This window comes from Drosophila montana, unplaced genomic scaffold (assembly GCF_035044405.1).
Source record: "Drosophila montana isolate Dmon_TW-CO22-7 unplaced genomic scaffold, ASM3504440v1 contig_1_1, whole genome shotgun sequence".
Lineage (NCBI taxonomy): Eukaryota > Metazoa > Arthropoda > Insecta > Diptera > Drosophilidae > Drosophila > Drosophila montana.
In genome coordinates, this window is record NW_026996920.1 from 2,061,000 (window position 1) to 2,074,656 (window position 13,657).

The 13,657-nt window shown below is 42.5% G+C and overlaps 3 protein-coding genes across 4 annotated transcripts; 2 read left to right on the top strand and 1 right to left on the bottom strand.

Moving 5' to 3' along the window:
* On the top strand, positions 1-1,923 carry CaBP1 (Protein disulfide-isomerase A6 homolog CaBP1). Its single transcript, XM_064679443.1, has 2 exons — positions 1-393; positions 482-1,923. Exons 1-2 carry the CDS (start codon positions 372-374, stop codon positions 1,771-1,773), a joined length of 1,314 nt encoding a protein of 437 aa, XP_064535513.1. The 5' UTR covers positions 1-371; the 3' UTR covers positions 1,774-1,923.
* Positions 1,924-1,937: 14 nt separating this feature from the next.
* LOC135426381 (uncharacterized) lies at positions 1,938-3,060 on the bottom strand. Of its 2 annotated transcripts, XM_064679445.1 has the most exons (3): positions 2,863-3,060; positions 2,408-2,769; positions 1,938-2,327 (listed from the first exon to the last, which is right to left on the bottom strand). In XM_064679445.1, the coding sequence occupies exons 1-2, from the start codon at positions 2,906-2,908 to the stop codon at positions 2,429-2,431; spliced, it is 387 nt and encodes a 128-aa protein (XP_064535515.1). In that variant the 5' UTR covers positions 2,909-3,060; the 3' UTR covers positions 1,938-2,327; positions 2,408-2,428. The 2 variants fall into 2 exon arrangements, with proteins under 2 accessions (XP_064535515.1, XP_064535514.1); XM_064679444.1 differs by having other exon boundaries at positions 1,938-2,769.
* Positions 3,061-3,107: 47 nt separating this feature from the next.
* On the top strand, positions 3,108-13,434 carry chif (chiffon). Its single transcript, XM_064679441.1, has 4 exons — positions 3,108-3,608; positions 3,696-3,814; positions 7,034-12,434; positions 13,209-13,434. The coding sequence occupies exons 3-4, from the start codon at positions 7,053-7,055 to the stop codon at positions 13,296-13,298; spliced, it is 5,472 nt and encodes a 1,823-aa protein (XP_064535511.1). The 5' UTR covers positions 3,108-3,608; positions 3,696-3,814; positions 7,034-7,052; the 3' UTR covers positions 13,299-13,434.
* The last annotated feature ends 223 nt before the right edge of the window (positions 13,435-13,657 follow it).

Genomic DNA, 13,657 nt, shown 5'->3' on the forward strand with positions numbered 1-13,657 from the left:
AAATACTGCCTTGCGTATCGATCATTAAAATCGGTTTGCTGTTTAACCCAAATACCAAAAAATTAAGTAATGTTGCAGATTTAACACGTTTTAGCTGTTGCATTGAACAAGACAAAGAACCACATCATTTACTCAAGTGGTACTGTTAACACGTCAGTTCTTTTGGCAACGTACTCTCCATTAATATCGTTAACAAATGTAAAAGTTTTTGGGTGCCCACAGCTGTATATAACTGTAAGTGTTGGGTAAATCTCACATAATACACCCGCAAGCGAGTGACGTGTAAGTCGGCGATTGCACTTTACGTTTCTGCACACAATTTAAAGGAGCTAAGAAGTATAAAAAAATAAAGCAACTCATCAAATACAACAATGATTCAATTGTTATATGCTTGTAAGTAACCATCCCAATCGAAATAAATGTATTTGTAATCTTAACTTGAACTTACCCAAATTAATATCTTATACGCCCACATACGTAGCTGTTAGCATATTGTTGCTCGTTTCCGGCAGCGCCAACGCATTTTATTCACCTTCCGATAACGTTGTGGAGCTAACGCCATCGAACTTCAATCGCGAGGTTGTCCAAGACAACGCTATATGGGTTGTGGAATTCTATGCGCCTTGGTGCGGACACTGCCAGAGCCTGGTGCCTGAATACAAGAAACTGGCCGAAGCGCTCAAAGGTGTAATTAAGGTGGGTTCGGTCAATGCCGATCAGCATTCCGAACTTGGTGGAAAATATAATGTACGTGGCTTTCCCACAATCAAAATATTCGGCGCCAATAAACAATCGCCTAGTGATTACAATGGGCAACGCACAGCTAAAGCGATTGCAGATGCCGCTCTGGCTGAGGCCAAGAAGAAGGTTCAAGCCGCATTCGGAGGCGGGGACAGCAGTAGTAAGAGCCGCTCCTCAAGCTCCGATGGTGATGTCATCGAACTAACAGAAGATAACTTCGACAAACTTGTCCTGAACTCTGAAGACATTTGGCTAGTGGAGTTCTTTGCGCCCTGGTGCGGTCACTGTAAGAATCTAGAGCCTGAGTGGGCCAAGGCCGCCAAGGAGTTAAAGGGCAAAGTCAAGCTGGGCGCTCTTGACGCGACGGCACACCAAAGCAAGGCGGCCGAGTACAATGTACGTGGCTATCCGACTATCAAGTTCTTCCCAGCCGGCTCAAAAAGCTCCAGCGATGCTGAGGAATACAATGGTGGTAGAACTGCCTCTGACATAATAAGCTGGGCTAGCGATAAGCACTCGGAAAATGTGCCAGCGCCGGAGCTTGTGGAGATTACTGATGAATCTACTTTCGACAGTGCTTGCGAGGGCAAGCCCTTGTGCGTGGTCTCTGTCCTGCCCCATATTCTCGATTGCGACGCCAAGTGTCGGAACAAGTTCCTGGACACTTTGCGCGTATTGAGCGAGAAGTTTAAACAAAAGCTTTGGGGTTGGGTCTGGGCCGAGGGCGGTCAACAGCCAGCTCTGGAGGAGTCTTTGGAAGTTGGTGGATTTGGGTATCCGGCCATGGCCGTTGTAAACTTTAAAAAAATGAAATTTTCCGTGCTGAAAGGCTCCTTCTCCAAGGATGGCATAAATGAGTTCCTGCGTGACATATCCTACGGCCGTGGCCATACGGCACCCGTACGTGGAGCCAAGAAACCAGCTATTATAAGCGTCGAGGCTTGGGACGGCAAGGACGGACAGCTGCCCACCGAGGAAGACATCGACCTGAGCGATATTGATCTGGACGATGACGTCAAGGACGAACTGTAATCCGGCTTCTTAAAGCGAAGTAACTTTTCACCAAGACTGCAGTCCATGCTCAATTTTCCACTTAGCCAACCGATTAACTTAATCTTCTCTAATACTAAGTCAGACAGCGTAACTAAATAAATAAAAATTAACCTTTAATAAACAATACAACTGTGGTTTGGAAATTGAGGGTGGCGTTGGTAGAAATATTTATTTGTCTAAAATGTAAAGTAAAATACAAGCTGGAATATATGGCTTAATATTGGCCAAGATTAAATGAAACATTTATCTTAAATGCAAGTATCAGTAAATTAGGTACTAAATGCATCAAATCTTTAAAAATTGCCGCTATGCTAAATGTATATATTTAAATCTAAGGGTATATAAGAATAAAATCAGTATATTGTGTTTTAAGTACAACCAGTGAGCAATTGTTTTTCTAGGCTAATTGTAGGGGATCTCTCAAAAGAGAGTTCTCCATAATCGTATTTTAATTTCGAGTTAGAGCATCAAAAGATACGTCGAATTTGAAGTAAGAAGCGCGACTTGGATTGTTTTTGTTTTTGGGCCGCAACCTGATGATGTAAAATACCTGTATAAAATCGTGTCTGCTGTCCTCAGCGTATAAGCATGATTATATGCTTACGTTACGTACTTTAAAAGATATGTCAATTATTTAGGCAAGTTGATGATTATGCTTTTGGTCCACCGGGTAGTTTTCTATTGATTGTATCGAACGTGATGTGGCTGCCGTGATTGTGGATACGTCCATGAAGCGGTATTTCTTATCGTCGCGGCACAACAGAGGATAGCACATGATGCCATAGTAAAACACTAGAGAGATCACAATGATCGTAAATATTATGGCGATAATACCGAATGTCGAGAAACTCGACTTGCTGTCCAAATATTCCTTGGGAGTTTGAGGAGGCGGCGTTGTCGTCGCTGGCGTCGATGTTGACGCACGCTGATATCCACGACGGTAGCCGTCCACGTTGGAAATTAGAAAACCGGAGGCTGTATATGTGACAAAGAAATAAAAATGGTGAACGTGTTCATTTGGATAAACACACAAATATTAAAATGCTTTTTATTAAAAGCGGCACTCACCTACAACAAGCAAGCCCAGCATAAACAAATTACAGTGGCGGAACATGTTCAATGCAGTAAGTACTAGTAGTAAATTAAGTACGGACGCAGGCGCAGATATACACAAAAGCGATACAACAGCCGTAAACAATGAAAATGATTATCTTTTACCACGCATTACTATCGATACTCAAAAAATGAGCTCTTCGATACTATGTGCCATCTCTAGCGATACCATTTGTTATCGACAGTATCATTGAACTAAGAGTTATTGTGCTAGTTGAGTTTGCGTGTGCACTTAATTTGTGGAAGTTGTTATAAAATCATTGAACAAATTTATACAAATAACAAAAATTAAAACTTTTTTATCATATAAAACCACGCCGTACACTGTATGACAAGAATGTACGGCCTTACAGTTATCTAAAAAATTCTAAAGCAAAAATTGACGCGACGGCGACGCTAATTTTTAGCTGTATTGTCGTGAGCATAGCAGAGGCAGACAACAGCAAGTTTTTAAATTTGCCATAAATAAAACGATTTCAGCATTTAAACGTAATCTGAGAAATAAATTCAACGCAAAGTATGCGACAAAAAAAGGTACAGTGAACATTTTTTTTGCTTGTCAATTCGATTGTCGGCAGCAAACGGCAGCACAAAACGGGCTCAAAAAGAAGCACAAACACAAAGTGAACAGGAAAGAAACGAAGCAACACAAGAGAAAGAAAGAGAAACGCTAGTTGGCATAGTGGTGGTCGCTTATGCTTGTGAGTACACGTTTGTGTGTGTGTGTGTGTGTGTGTTTGTGCATGTGTAGTTTATGAACATAAACATTAACATATTTACATATTTAGATCAGTAAATGCTGGAAAAATGTCACATTTGCCATTGGATGCGCGGGCTATACTTCAGCACCTAAATGAATTGGGCTATAGAAATATATCTGCCGAACAACTACGTGAATTTTTAAAAGGTAAGACCATTCACTGAAACAAACTGAAAGCAGCAGTTCCCGCCATAGCATGTTGTCTTTATGTGTGTGTAAATGCAACGAACGTTTCAGTGTTATTTAAGTTGGAGTAAGTTTTTTCTGTTTTCGTTAATTTTTATGAACGATTCGTCACCATTTGTTCGTATTTTCTCGTTCAGTAGAAGAGAAACAAGCGACGGCGACGAAAGTTCGTAGCTGTATATAATGAAAATTGAACGAGTATTACTCGTAATTTGTAAATAACAGCACAAATAACGAAAAAAAATTTTTGTTTAGACCTCTTGTGTACTTGAAGCGTATACGTATACATCCAGATGCATACACTCATGCATGTATTTGTGTACATACATATTTACATTCTATTGCAAGCGTTTTTGAGCAAGACATTTTGTGGTGGCTACGGCTACGTCTTGCTCTGCCGCTGCATGTGTGTACGTATTTGAATGAGTGTGAATATGTTTCGGTCTCCATGGCATACGAAATATGTAAAACATTCACACTGCTACGTGTGTATATGTATGTACATATGTATTTTATTTTTTTTTTAGTAGTTATTTTCTGTGGTTTAGCAGCTTCATCCACAACTTCATGCGTCTGACCGCATATTGCAACTGTGCATACATGTGCACGTTTCGTTGTCTGTTTTGTACTTCGTTTATGTTTTATTTACTTATTTGTATTTGTTTTTATCTGTTTTTCTATTTCTGTGTTCCTATTGCTCTGCGATTTTGTCTTCTCTGCTTTGCTCATCATGCACAAAATTTCCACTTTTTGCTTCTAAAATTCAGCAACAGAGCCTAGCAATCGATTTGTAGCAATATTTTTGTATGTCTTAATAGAAACCTATGAACGTCTCTAGTACTGTTAAAATGTGTTAAACCTTCAAGTTGTGAATCAGCTACTGAAATAAAACAAGATGCCAACGTGTTCTCTTTATTCTGTTAGCAAAACGATCGACGACTTGCGGCTCTGAAATGGTTGGCAGTCAACCCTGCTCACAAATACCTTTAAAAATTTGTGTGGTGTATGCAATATATATATGCTTGTGTTTGTATGAACATATGCAGACGACCGGTGCGAATTGGGGAATATAAATAAATACAAAAAGACAAGCTAAGCTCGACATTTGCTAATAATGACTGCGAAGCAACAAAAAGCGAAAAAAGAGTTTTTAACCGCCTGTGTGAATTGAGTTGTAACGAAACTTATACGTTTTTGAACCATTCACTTCAATTATTCAGTAATTTTTGGATTTATATAGTAGGCATTATGCTTAGTTTACTTATTTGTCTTTGAAAATTTACTGCAGTTTCTCGTAAAAATGTTCAAAACTACTGAAACATTTATTTTTAAAACCGATCAAATCAAACCGATTAAAATTTCCCAAAATAACAATTTCCTGGCCCACTTCCCTTTAGCGGTATAAATTTCCCTAAAGATCTTAAGGGTTCCCTGAATCGCTGAAACTTATTTACGACTTTGAAAATAAGTTTGAGGCAGCTTAGACAAAACTCGAAACTTCATAACCAAAAAATATTTGATCCGCATTTTCCACCTAAGCCGCTTGGATTCTACGAAAAGTGTGAAACACATCTCAAATGAATTTTAAGAAAGAAAGTTGTATACAACCTATTTTTCCACACTTGCCAATAAGGTAACTGTGTTCCCAAAACAATTTTGAAATTTGAGTTGATTTTAGTTTTGTGTTCGGCTGTCCTTTTACCAACTATCAAATTGGTTCCTGCGCGTAGTAAAAAAGATTTCCGAACCTTCTATATTCACGTTTTCTCGCAATTTATTTTATTTTAAGAAATCAGTAGCTGTAGACTTGCAATTTTTAACGTAGGTCCACCGAATGCCGAGCTACAAATCATTTGAAATATCTCTGCTTCTACGAAGTGCAAGTTATTATCATAGATAAACAACTCTTAGAGTTCATACGCGGCTATATCATACAGTATTCACATCAAAGATATTAAAATTTTTTGTTCGTACCCCGACCTACCGCAAAATTAAATGAGTAAGGAAATCCAGCAGTTGCAATTATATAGACTGAGAGCCTTACGCCCCTCTGCATTGTTAAGCTCTATTGACCTGGCGGCCGGCTCTCGCTGAAGCACATCTTAAAAAAATATTTAAAAATTAGTAATTAATTTTATTATTTTTGCTGAAATTATTAAGTTTATTATTTACAAAAATTAAGTGATGATTTATATACGAAGTAAACAATGTAATTAATTTAAACAACGCTTTAAAGTTACTCCATGAAATGTATCTTTATCGACAACTGAACTACTAAAAGAATGACCGGCTGAGCATTATATACTATTGAAAGATTAACACTATTTGCATCGCCCTTGAGCTAATAATTTAGTCTGCGCACCCCTTAAGCTAACACCCAGGCTTTAACCTAGAGTCAAAACATTTGAAGGTAGACTGTATGACTCTTTTCGACTGAATAATCGCCGATAACACTGTGAACGGAAAATTGCACAGTCGTTAACCCGACTGCACGCTCTTCATTGTTTGTTTTCATTTATGTTTGTTTGCATTAACAACTATTATTTTTGTTTTGACAAAATATTCTTCAGACATGACTCGCATATTTATTTTGAATATATTTTGTCTTTAAGATATAATTGCTAAGAAACTTCACCAGAAAAGCATGTTCGGGTTGCTTATTGGCAATTGCATTCATTAAACGCAGTCGATAAGGCACGAAAAAGATTTAATTTAGCACCATTTTTTAAAATGATGAATCGGTGAAATCTAAAATATTATAAAGAAATCGACGTTGACATTGTTAAAAAATATATTTTATTTTCGTTTAACAATTATGTGAAATGCCTTCGATTGCGAGATAGTTATTGACAGCTGCCCGGCTCCTGTTTTTTTAATTATATGGCTAGAAAAAAAAAAACCCACGAATCATACAAAATTGCACTCATACACGAAACAAATCGAAAAAAAAACCTTTTGAACAAGAATCGTTATATACAGACAAATTACATAATGACGAAAAGGTAAAATATATTTTTTTAGGAAAATGATGAGTGGAGCTGTGTCTGACATAAAGTTTTTAGTTGGTTGGTGGCTGCTGCTATATGTAGGCTTAAAGCGTTTCAAATTAATTAATACTTTTTCAATTTATTTATATCTAATTCTTGGTCCATCAAATTCACATCACAACAACAAATGCAGCTTTTTTGCGCCTAAAGGTATGCAACCACAGTCGGATAAGCAAAGTGCTAGCAAAAGCAATCTCGCAACAGCAAGAGCAAATACTCAGCAGCAGCCCCAGCCAGAGCTTCAGCAACATCCTCATCAGCGCTCCAAAGTAAAGGTCATCAAGAGCAAGCGTCCACTCTGTCACTTTAAGTTTTATTTGGATATTTGCGATCATCAGCTAGCCAAGCGCATTGAGGCGGATATCAAGGCGCTTGGGGGCACACTTGAATTCTTTCTCAACGACAGTATTACACATTTCATTACCGACAAGGAAAAAGGCTCGTCGCTTGGAATTACTGATGCTCGTAAGAACACCCGTAATCAGCTGGGAGCCACTTTAGCACAACCCACACTTATATCACCGCAAACGCCCATTACAACTGCCCATGATAATGGCATTGGCCTACAGCGCAGGACTCGGCAAACTCGCGCCGATGCTATTCTGAGTCGTGTGCTCCCCCATAGTCAGCAGCAACAGATCCAGCAAACTTATCGCAGCAATACACCAAGTAGCAGCAGGCTTTCACTTGCAACGTACACCATCTGGCAGACAGAGTACGCCTTACGCTTCTTTCAGCGTATACAGACCGAGCTACGTCAGTATTTGAAAGCATCTGGCACATTAGGTGGAACACAGACAGGTGGATCAGCTAATATTCACCTAAAGGGTCATTTTATCAAGATCGAGTCGATCAAGCGAAATCACCGACCATACTATCACCTACTTAAACAGCCCGAGGAGTGGCCTAAAATTGATTTGAGCAGCGAAGACAGTGCCTTTCGTTTACAGACCAAGGCTTATGTTCAAAGTATGACACGTAAGTCTCCAGGCTCACGGACTTCGCAACGTCAACAGGATAAAGATCAGCATCACCCACAGGCGGTGCCTTTGCAACACGCTGTCGTTCAGGCGCTCAAAAAGCCATCAGTTTCCGTGCATACGCCAGACAGTCCCAGATCACATTGTAGAGAGTTAAAGGAATCCAGCGACAAGCAGTGCGGTGTGTGCGAGATTTGCAAGATCGAGTACGACACGTTAACTACACATTTGCAAAGTAAAGAGCACGAATTATTTGCCAAAAACGTACACAATTTTGTGGCTCTCGATACGCTTATCCAAGTGTCGGCGAGTGTAAACGGCTTTCTTAAAAGAGAACAGCAAAAACATCGTAAATATTTGAGGAAGGAATCGGAACAAGCTGACGTAGAGACAAACAGCGATATGGAAGTTGATGAGCTTCTGAGCAATAACTCTATTGCCTTTGCCACAAAGTCACCTAATCAATCAGATTCAAGTGCAGCTCAACAAAGTATTAGCAGTTGCAGTAATAATAATAACAGGCAACGTCCGTCGCCAGCGTTACGTGAGAAATCTAAGCGCATAACTAAGGGCAAGCATTCCTCGGAAAAGTTCAGGGCTACGGCAAATACGTCACCTAACCAACAAACCCCCTCACCCGTTAAGAAAATAACGACACCCTGTAGCCTCACAGAGTTGCAGCGCGTGGAGGAAACGGCCAACAATGCTACAACAGCTGCAGCCACTCCCTCCAACCCAACGCGGCGTAAGACGCAGAATTCTGTTTTGTCGCCGCCAATTCGCGCAATGCTACCGCCCTCATCCCTCTACAAGGTGGTAGAAGCTAGCGATGCAGTAGCCACGTCACCTCGTATTAGGCGCGGAGCTACTAACGTCTCTGGCAACGTAATGGACTCGCCCTCGATAATTGTTAAATTTCAGAAAGTGCGTCAATCTGAGCTGCAGCGGCTTAACGGTGAGGCCGAAAATTTCATGTTTCCCAGAACGACAACTCGCAGTAGTAGCGACCTTCCTACAGATGTAGATCGTCAAACCACCTCAGATGCGCGGGGTCATCACAGCGTTTCGTCGCCCAGCTTGGACAGTACCAGCGAGATGGAGGTGCCAAGTTTGACTACAACAACCACGCCTGTCAAGCTGCAAAATCGTGCCACGGCCGTGGGCAGAAGACGCAAAGGACCGGCAGCCCCACCGTCACAGATGCAGACTGCGTTGGCGCAGCTGCAGCGCCAGCTGTCAACGGGTAGCAGCAGCAGTACTGGCGGTGGTGGCCAACAACAGCGCTTTCCAAACGCCCCCATCCAGCCAGAGATGCAACCGAAACTGCTAAGCCAACGACAGGCGACGGCCACGCGTAAGAGTAGCCGTATGGCCACTGCTATTGTGACAGCGGCTACTACCAGCAGTCAACTGCAGTTACGCCGACGAACGGAGTCGACGCTCAGCGTAAGGCGCGGTGGCAACTTGGAGGATCGGGTGGGGGAGCAATCTGCGAAAAAGGACGATATCCGTCAGGAATCAGATGAACCAGAGGATGAAGAGTCAAACGATGAGTCAAGCTCTTCTGGCAGTGACGAAGACTATATAGCTAAAGGAAAGTTGCGCTTATCCTTGCCTACACTAAATCGATTTGATACTCGTGAGGAACGCGCTGCGAGACGTTTATCGCGGTTGACAATTAACATTAATCGAACCGCTGGGGAAAAGCATCAGCTATCAGTGTCGCCGTCAGCAGAGAACAAGTCGCTTGCACGAAGATGCAACAGGAGCCGAAAGCCTTCGATAGCCAAAGCGAAGCAGTGTAAACAGCAGGTGACGCCACCGGCAACGACAAAAAAAACGTTGACAACGGAGCTCATCTTTGATTGTAGAAAGAGTGAACGATTGCAGAAGCTGCGCTACGCATTTGAGAAGTCACCGGACGCTGATTTATGGCATCGTGTTTTTCAGCGACAGGACGCTGGCGAGGAGCAGTACTACAGTTACTATGGATCCACGCGGTACTGCAAGCTTCCCTACGAATTGGGTCCCATACCCATGGACTGCACGAGCTCACACAACTGCACTCTATGCCGGGGTCTGCAGATTCAGCGTGAAATAGAGTTGAAGCCACAGACAACGTTGCGGTCTATAAAGACAGAGCGGCATCGAGATATGGAATCGGAACAAATTGCCGCACAGTCTGACAGCAATCAAACTGCCGCAACCACTACATCTACAACGACGTCATCCATGTACAGGCATAAGAAAATGCACCTACTGCAGCGCTATCAGCAGGAACAACAACAACATCAGCAGCAGCAACATACATTAAATACTGCCATACCGCCAGCTAAATGTGATAGCAAGGCCAGCACACCAGAGCTGCTAGAGCGCGAGTTTGCATCGCTAAGTGAAAATGCACAGGTAGTGGAGCTGGTACGTGCTACATCCACACAGAGTAACTCAAGTAGCAGCTGCAGCAATAGTCAAAATAGCAACGCTACTTGCCGCAACAAGCAGTTGGCGAGAATCGCTGAGCTGCCGCCACGTAAGTCACCAAGGGAGCATGCATCCACATTAGCCTTGGTAAGTTGCATTATACGACAGCGACAGGATTCACAAAGCAAGACAAACTCCGAGGTTGACGAACCGTCAGCACCACCTGCGAATTTAATTACGCCCATGTTGAAGATGCCATTGAAGCAGGAGTCAGTTGCGTCAGTTGCATCGACTTTAACTTCTCACAACACGCGTTCACAAGCTGCCACGCCAGTGGAGGAACTGCGCTTCGCCACCGAAATAAGTGAGACTGTAAAACGTATGCGACGTGGACAAAACAAGTATGATACTCTGCCAGCTACTCCATCACCAGCGCCGGCACAAATACCCACGCCAGCCAGATGCCGACGGCCAACAGCAGCAGCTGCTGCCAGCTATTCTAGTCGACTTCAATTTCCAGGAAGAGAGGTAACCACAACCGTCATGTTGAGTAAGCGAAAGCGCCGCCAGTTAGCGCCAACGCCTGCTATGCGCCTGCCTCAACAGCAGCCACCGGGAATGGCCCTAGTAGATGGCGTTCGTAAGCTTCCTAGTAAGAAGGGGCAACTGGAATATGAAATGGAGGCCAATGCTCTGAAGACATTGGATGCGAATATCGAATATGTGAATCCACTGCTAATCTCCTGGCAAATTGATAAATATCTAGAACTGACCGGCCGGGAATATGATCTTAGTGCGGAGGAACAACTGCCGCTCTTACAGCCAACTGCGCGATACTGCGAGGATGTTAATTTTCCTTCGGATGTGCACACGCCCCCACCTACGGATTTCTGTTTTACCAGTGAATTTGATCTTTGCGATTTGTTGGCTGCAAGTGCTGGGAGTGAAGATGACGAAGAAATATCTACTGCGCGTTCAGGTTGCCGAAGAAATAGTAGAATGAATTTGTATTGTAGTTACCAGCGTAAACGAAAATGCCTCAAATCGAATCGCACGGGTTGGCCCAGAGCTCAACGGCGTCGAGTGACGGCAATAACAAATGCGAGAGTGCAACCCAGCGAGCGAGTCAGTTTCCGTAAATTGAATATAAGGGAGTCCCATGGAGTGCAAAAGCTTCAGGATTTAAAACAGGAACCTCTAGAAACTGAAGAAGAGCATACGACAACGACCACAACCACAACGACCGATAAAGAAATTAGTAAAGAACAAGACGATGATAATTACGACGACGGCAGTGGTGGGTCAGGGAGTAATGGAGGGACTGCTGATAAAGAAAATCATACTCGCGAAGTTACTGCGATGACCCCTCCGACCACAGATGTTGAGGAACAAGTCCGATGTAGGGACCTTTCAGGCGATGAGGCTGCAGCGAGTGCGGACAATGAGAGTCAAGCCGATGATGACGATGATGAAACAATGGCTGATTCAGTTGATCAGCTGCGTGATGGTAAGGTAGAAATAGAAGCAACCGATGCGGATGTTGAAGAAGATGATGGTGAAGACGACTATGATGATGCGTTTGAAGACTCTTACGGTGGCGAGGTCACAAAACATGAACCGCTTACCGTGCCAAACTTCACTCAGTCATACGCTGATGAACCTCCCGAGAAACGTATTCGCATAATCTCCGAGTCACCCGCCAAAAGTTTAGAAGAAAACCATTCGCCAAAAAAGTCTTTGCTCGCACTACAGACCTCTAACGGATGTTGCCTGACTGTCACTTCCACTCCAAACGCGCCGAAATCTCGCGAACAGCAACAGCGCCGCACGCCACAGCTGAACGGAAGTCTGGGCAGCTGCATTTCTCCAAGTGAAAAACTGGGAGATAATTCTGACGTGTTTACCGTATCATCTGATGGTCTGGAAACCGACATGGACTTAAGCAACACTCAAGCTGGTGACTCACTAGAACATTGTTCTCATCAGCGGCTGCAGCAGACAACACCCAAACGCAAGTTTGACATCTCCAAGTATGCGCCCCCTAACAATGCTATGGCCGCCAGCAGCTGTGCCGCAGAGGCGGCCACTGCAGCGGTCAAATCGCTTGCCATATCGCAGTTTCTAAAAAAGGAGGTGCGTGTTACATGCCGGCGACTTCGAGCGCCCTTTCGCCGCTTTCGATATCGTCGCTGATCATCTTTATTGTCATCATTGTCATTAAAATCGTCATTAGTTTAAGTGCAAAATTGTAAATTCTGAAGAACAGAGAGTTCAAGATAATTGTTCATTAGGTTATCATAGTCCCTCCAAAAGCATATACAGTAGCATAGCTGTCCATACGACATCTGATTCCTCTCCCTCAGTCCCGCTAATGTACATTATTAAACATTCATATTCATTGTCTTGATTGTTCGAAACTTTAAATAATTCCACATATGCAGCTACTCCCCTGACATAGGTACCCAAAACCACACATAATTAGCATAATTTAAAATGCAATGTCAGCAACATACGTAAGATAAGATAAGTTTAATTTTAGCTTAGAACAAATTCCGTACTCTTTGATGCGCCCTAGCCTAGCCGACTTCCCAACAAAGAAAATGAAGAAACGATGCGAAAATACAGACATAAATTAGAATTAGCAAAAGTAGAACGATTAGATTAATTCAAAAAAAAAATATAAAAAAAGAACAGTACATTTCGTTTTTAAACAATATCAACTTGATGCTCAAATTATGTATAACAAGAATATAAAACCAAAAGCAACTGTAAAAACAAATAATCAAAGAGTACATTAAAAATATACAATTAAAAATATACAATTAAAGCGACTGCATTTCATTAAAAAATTCTAACATTATTTAATCGTATGTTTGTCCTAACTTTAAATTCTTTGATCCTATCCAGACTTGCGCAGGCTTATTAAATATGAAGAACGTTTGGCGACGAACTCGAAGGAGGACTATTTCAGCAGCCTTCATAAACGCGACACCATAAGTTCGCGCGCAAAAACGGGCGACAGTGAGAAAGAGAATGTACATCAGATTGATAAAGACAAAAGTAAGCAGCAACCCTCGGATGAAGACAAGGAACGCCTTATCAGTGGAAAAGTCGCTACGGACACCAATTTGAAGCTGGCAACCTTGTTTCGTGAAAAACTTTTGATAGATGAATCAAAAGAGCTACCCAATTCCAGCAATTGTGTGCGTCGCAGTCGCAGCAAAACAAAGAATGCTGCAAGCAGAAGCGAGGGTTGTCCCATCCAGGACACACGGCTCCCACGTCAGTCTAAATTGCGTAAATCTCGTCCGCGCAGTACTAGCCGCCTCTCAGCACAGGGTATGATACTCGCAATA